Below are 6,512 nucleotides of genomic sequence, written 5' to 3' on the forward strand. Positions count from 1 at the left end.
CAAGGTTTAGGTTTTTCAGAGGTACAGCCTCCTAAAAATCCCCTGCGTATTATACTCAAGGGCAGACTATACTCGAGGATTTACAGTATTCTGTTGGGGCACCTACCATCACCAGTCAAAACCTACTCTAGCTCCAGCAGTTGTGATGGAACAGTGAAGGCTCCTTCTGATTCTATTGTCTATAATGGCATACCAGCAATTTCCAGAGAAACTGGTTAGAGTCAATAACATTGATGCTCAAATGGCCCTAACGATCCATCATTCAAAGATAATGAATGTGGTTCTAGTCATCACTACACCCATCACCATCATCATCATTGTCGTTGTCATCGTCATCATCAACTTCTTCTTCTTCTTCTTCTTCTTCTTCTTCTTCTTCTTCTTCTTCTTCTTCTTCTTCTTCTTCTTCTTCTTCTTCTTCTCTTTCTTCTTCTTTTTTCTTCTTCTTTTTCTTCTTCTTCTTCCTCTGCTCTTCTTCCATTTTCTATCTTACAGTTATAAAAGGTGGCAATGCCTATGACCCTTTACATGGCTTCCATGACACGGATAGGAGGGAAGGAGAGAGAAAGGCACCATTCCAACTGAAGATCTCACCCAAATGTTTGCTAAAGAAGTAGCAAACACACTATAAGGTATCTGGTTTATCTGCCTCTCGGTTCATGTTAGGCAAGAAGTCGAAAATGTTTTTGGCCCACGATAATCCATGGACCCTATGTCACGCATGTGTAAGATTTCATTAAAATTGGTTGGGTGGATCTCAAGTTATAACGACATAATAGACACACATCCTGTATTTCATATAAAGATTACTTAGACAAATAGTAGCAAAACCACAGACATATATGGTATGTATTTAGATATACATGTATGGAATATGTGCTGGCTGTTAACTTTTCAAAAGTTTTGTAAGACCACGATTATTGAATCAATTCTTTAATCAAGATCCAAGACTATATTACCAGAGATTAACAAGGGGGCTCAAAAAATTGAAATATCTAAATTTAAAACAAAGCTAATAAAAGCCAGATGCAATTAACACATGCATTAAAATGGAGTATTTACTGAGATGCTTTATTAATATAAACAGAAACAAAACTTACAGGCATTGATTTCTCTTTATTTAACCAGTAAATAATGTTTACAGGCAACAATAAGTATATTCTTAAAATAGTAAACTTGCTAAAAAAAGACACTTTAAAAAGTGTCATATTTTTCTGTCAATATATGGCAAGTACAAATTCATAATATTGATTTAGATTAATGTGGTATTATAATATATCATTGAATAGATATGACCTTGGTTCTACATAGTTACAATTATAATGTCCTCAGTCATTTTACTAAAAACAATTCTAAATAAATTTGTTCAGTTACATTCTCCACATAATACAATGTAGTATTCCATAAGAGGGAAATCTTTGACAGGGCAATATCATCTTATGTTTTAGGATTTGTTACTTTACCAATGAAATGGATCATTTTAGTTCGGTTATCAACAATCAAAAATGTGAATGGGTGATTGACATAAAATTCCATCCCAATTTGTACTGACATTGCCATCGCGACCATTCCACTTGCAGCAGCAGCTTCCGTTCCTTCTTCATTAACATTAACAAATGCTTTATGAAACATTTCACTGGCATAAATATTCTTCTCACCACCAGTCATTCCAGATAAATCAGCTTTTTGAGGATCAAAAATATCAGAGAGTCCAAGCTTTTTCAAAACTTCACCCAACTGAAAACAACTCTCTAAACGAAATTTTGGCATATGTAATTCTAGATACATCATTTCAAATCCTTTTCTGTTTATAATATCTTTGAGAAATTGAGCATTAATCTCCTTCTCTAAAGCAGCAAGACCATTGATTTCATTGGGAAGAATTACAAACATACTAAATGCTTTTCCAATATAAGGTAACTCAACGACTTTATAGTTGTCGCTTATTTTGGTATTAAAATCTTCAGATTTATACATAAAATCATGAGTTACAGTCTTGTCAGAGCTTAAATAAAACTTTCTAGATTTTGTTGCATGTTCTGGGAATTTTTTAGCCCACGTTCCTTTAAAGTACACAGCATTAATAAGAACTAGAATTGATTGAGGTGTCAAACTTCCACTTGGTAACAGATCAGTAATTTTGTTATTTGTGTTATTCTTAACCCAATCATTAATAGTTCTTCTTGTCTTCTCAGCATTTATTATGAAGTCTACATTTTCAATATCTGAAAAGAAATATTTTACCATGTTGTTCTTGTAGTCTTCAGAAAAAGGGAATATTTCACTGGCATACAAACGATTCACTGAATTGAATGTGACAAGTTTATCTGAGTTTTTCAAAAGTGAAAAATATTCTTTAAAAGCCAAAGCTACAGAATCTGGATTTGATGTTATCTTCAAAACATTTTCAAACTGTTTGGCAGAGTTTTGTCTTGCTCCCAAATAAACCATTGATAAAACTGTAGCAACACTTAATGGTGACATGAAGACATTTTCATTGATTCTTGTAGCCACAGCTTGATAAAGACTGTTTGCAAAATAATCAATTGAAGCAGCAAGGTTACTGATGGCTTGTTTCTTTGCTGAGTCCATAGTCGTATCTGGAGAATATAAAATATGAAGAGAAAAAGTGTAAAATAATTTCCTGTATACATTTTCTGTTTAACATTTCGAAATGTATTAGACATTAACGGAATAGAAGACATCAATGAAAGCAAGGTCTGAAACCTCCTATGTTCAAACTCTTTCACTCTTTACTCTTTTTACTTGTTTCAATCATTTGACTGCGGTCATGCTGGAGCACCGCCTTTAATCGAGCAACTCGATCCCGGGATTTATTCTTTTGTAAGCCCAGTACTTATTCTATCGGTCTCTTTTGCCGAACCGCTAAGTAACGGGGACATAAACACACCAGCATCGGTTGTCAAGCAATGCTAGGGGGACAAACACAGACACACAAACACATACACACATATATATATATACGACAGGCTTCTTTCAGTTTCCGTCTACCAAATCCACTCACAAGGCTTTGGTCGGCCCGAGGCTATAGTAGAAGACACATGCCCAAGGTGCCACGCAGTGGGACTGAACCCGGAACCCGGAACCATGTAGTCGGTAAACAAGCTACTTACCACACAGCCACTCCTGCGCCTATGTGAATTTAACTTTTGCATGGACATCTTTCACATGCAATACACTCTCCGTATATTTGAAACAGTTTTTGAAATATTTGCGTATTTGACAGGATTAAGTAATATAACTAATTTTATTATTATTGAGTGAGAAAGCAGTGCATGCCATCAAAGTGACACTGGGGTAAAATATACGAAGCCCAGCATACCCATCATGACTACCCGTCTGATAAGGGTACACCAGGCACATGCATCACAACCATATGTGCACGACATGGTGATCTCATATCAAGATAAACAGCACATGACCTTGCAGGTGGGGCCTAGTTAGAATTTTCTTCAGGTCGAGTAGCCCATTCTGCTCAAAAGGTCCCTGAATAAGGGTTGCTTTAGGATGTTGAACGAAACACCTATGTTTCCAGAGGTGAATTATTCAAACTCCAAAGAATCCCTCTCAACACATGGCTATGATGCTCCCCACTACTTCTGCTCGTGATCAGAGATGCACGTATCGTCAGCCACTAAGGGACATGCTCAACTGGTTAAGGTCAAACAACTGACAAGCAAATCTGTGGTTATTATTATTATTATTATTATTATTATTATTATTACTATTATTATTGAGTGAGAGAGCAGTGCATGCCATCAAAGTGACACTGGGATAAAATATACAAAGCCCAGTATACCCATCATGACTACCCGTCAAATCCCATCGTAACTGTTGAGGAACTAGCAGAGAAGCTTGGATTTGGTAATTCAACCATTCGTTGACACCTGCATGCCATTAGAGAATGACCATCTTTGGTTTCAAGAGGCAAAGAGTTCTTCCATCAGGATAATATTCGGCCACATACAGCAAGGATGATATTCCAAAGGCTGGAAGCAGTTTGAATGGGAAACGATGCCCCACCCACCATATTCATCAAGCATTGCTCCATCTGATTATCATTTATTCCACAGTCTTCAAAGTCATTTGAATTGAGAAAGTATGAATTCTGTAGATGGGGCCAGAACAGTAATGGAGGCGTATTTTTCATCATGGACAAAGTGAATTTTGGAAGCGGGGCCTTGCAAGTCTACCAGATAGATGGAAGAGCATTGTAGAAAATGAAGGAAAGTATATTTTGAATTAAAAAAAGGACTTTGTTTATCTTAATTTTGAAAAATAAAAGAAGTATTAAAAAAATGCATTATTTATGGGATGACCCAATACACACACACACACACACGTAGATACATATATACACACAATGCCATATGTGTACATTTTCAAGTGTGTCTTTATATTTAAGGCGACACCTGAAAATTACAGGAAGCAGCATTTCACAAGAAATATAAAGGCAATATACTCTTTCTTGCGAGACATTGAATTTTTTGGCATTCAGGTGAGAAATCTGATAGCCCCAGCTGACACACCTTGAGATAAAAGAAAGAGAGAGCAGATGAAGGTAGGAGTTGAATGATGCGGAGTAAAAGAAATTGCAGTAGGAAATTTAAATATCAAATTGTGTTTTTGTTTATCCGCTGTAAGAGAGAAAGAAATATAAAAAGACGGAAGTGTATATACCTGAGGCTGTTTGTTGTGAGACACAAGATAAGGCAATCAAGAATATAAGACAACTGATTACTTCTGCCATGTCTGGATCGCTGTTAAAACTGTTAGAATGATAACCATGTAAATGGAAGATAATTTAGTCTTGGTATTACTAATTATATGAAATAAAACTAAATATGATCTTCTTTTAATTAAAACCAGAAAGCAGCAATCAAAATTATATACGAAAACAGCTGTTTGTTGCTGCTATCTATTTCTGGAAGAAAAAAACAACCTTTAAGAACTTGACTAAGAGCTACTTTTAAAGCCAATGTGAAAAAATACAAAATGACCGAATGGACAAACTGTTTCTTCATAAAAATAGGAGAGGCAGTGGCTGTTACTGCTGCTTCTGCTGCTGCTGCTGCTGCTGCTGGTGGTGATACTGTTGGTGATGATGACAATGACAACGATGATGATGAAAATGATAAACAGACATTATGACAACAATGCTGACAAAAAGAAATGAAGTACTAAGACTAATTTATGGCAAGAAACATTTCGTTGTAATAATTTATTTATAGTCTTAACGAACTAAAGTATTTTAGTTGAAAGGAAACATAAGAAGTCTGTGTTTTTATATATCTCTTTACTCTTTTCTACTCTTTTACTCTTTTACTTGTTTCAGTCATTTGACTGCGGCCATGCTGGAGCACCGCCTTTAGTCGAGCAAATCGACCCCCGGGACTTATTCTTTTTTGTAAGCCCAGTACTTATTCTATCGGTCTCTTTTGCTGAACCGCTAAGTGACGGAGACGTAAACACACCAGCATCGGTTGTCAAGCAATGCTAGGGGGACAAACACAGACACACAAACATATACACACACACACACACACACACACACACACATATATATATATATATATATATATATATATATATATATATATATACGACAGGCTTCTTTCAGTTTCTGTCTACCAAATCCACTCACAAGGCATTGGTCGGCCCGGGGCTATAGCAGAAGACACTTGCCCAAGATGCCACGCAGTGGGACTGAACCCGGAACCATGTGGTTGGTTAGCAAGCTACTTACCACACAGCCACTCCTGCGCCTATCTATTTATTTACTTATTTATTTCTTTATTTTATTTGTTTCAATTGACTGCGTCTGGTGTTTTCATTAAAATTGACAATAAAATGACAGCTTAAATAGTCATAATTACAACACCTGTTCAGGTACTTGCCATTTTAACCAATAAAAGGAGGAAATCATCATCATCATCATCATCATCATCATCTAATGTCTATGTTCCTTGCTTACATAGGTTGGATGGATTTGACAAACAAGGAAGTATCAGCCAATATATTCAGTTATAGTTTGACTGAATTCCACATTACTTAAAATTTTAGGAATGGAGAACATTTTCACATCTTCAGATAATAATAATAATAATAATAATAATAATAATAATGAAATTATTGTATACAGTGCTCAGGTGCACCACAACTTGTCAAAAGTGCGTATGCAGTAATGTACAAATGTCTGGAAAGCGGACAGTGTCCTTGCTCACATAGGTTGGATGGATTGAAAAGGACCCAATGAGTGAAGGACTGCGTTGTGCTCCAGTGTCTGCTAACTAAATGATTATTTACTCGGAGAATCCGGGTAACATACGAATGTCAATTAGTGACGGTGATTGACTTAACCCTTTAGCATTCAAACCCGCCATATCCGGCCAGAATATTTAACCTGTTTTATATAGAAACTGACCAGAGCTTGCTTCTTACCTCAGCCCTACCATGTCATTCTAAAACTCAAAAAACCACATCACTGCAAT

At 36.1% G+C, this 6,512-nt stretch overlaps 1 protein-coding gene across 1 annotated transcript; it reads right to left on the reverse strand.

Annotated features, from left to right (window-relative positions):
• Window positions 1–1,102: 1,102 nt before the first annotated feature.
• LOC115222281 (leukocyte elastase inhibitor-like) lies at window positions 1,103–4,813 on the reverse strand. The gene is made up of 2 exons (XM_029792451.2): window positions 4,702–4,813; window positions 1,103–2,600 (listed from the first exon to the last, which is right to left on the reverse strand). Exons 1-2 carry the CDS (start codon window positions 4,769–4,771, stop codon window positions 1,438–1,440), a joined length of 1,233 nt encoding a protein of 410 aa, XP_029648311.1. The 5' UTR covers window positions 4,772–4,813; the 3' UTR covers window positions 1,103–1,437.
• Window positions 4,814–6,512: the final 1,699 nt, after the last annotated feature.

The sequence above is a fragment of the Octopus sinensis genome, linkage group LG19, assembly GCF_006345805.1.
Source record: "Octopus sinensis linkage group LG19, ASM634580v1, whole genome shotgun sequence".
Taxonomy (NCBI): domain Eukaryota; kingdom Metazoa; phylum Mollusca; class Cephalopoda; order Octopoda; family Octopodidae; genus Octopus; species Octopus sinensis.

Coding starts and splice junctions, on each gene's coding strand:
- LOC115222281 (XM_029792451.2), bottom strand. CDS start 4,771: ATGGCAGAAGTAATCAGTTGTCTTATATTCTTGATTGCCTTATCTTGT. Junction 2,601..4,701: donor CTCACAACAAACAGCCTCAG/GTATATACACTT, acceptor TATATTCTCCAG/ATACGACTATGGACTCAGCA.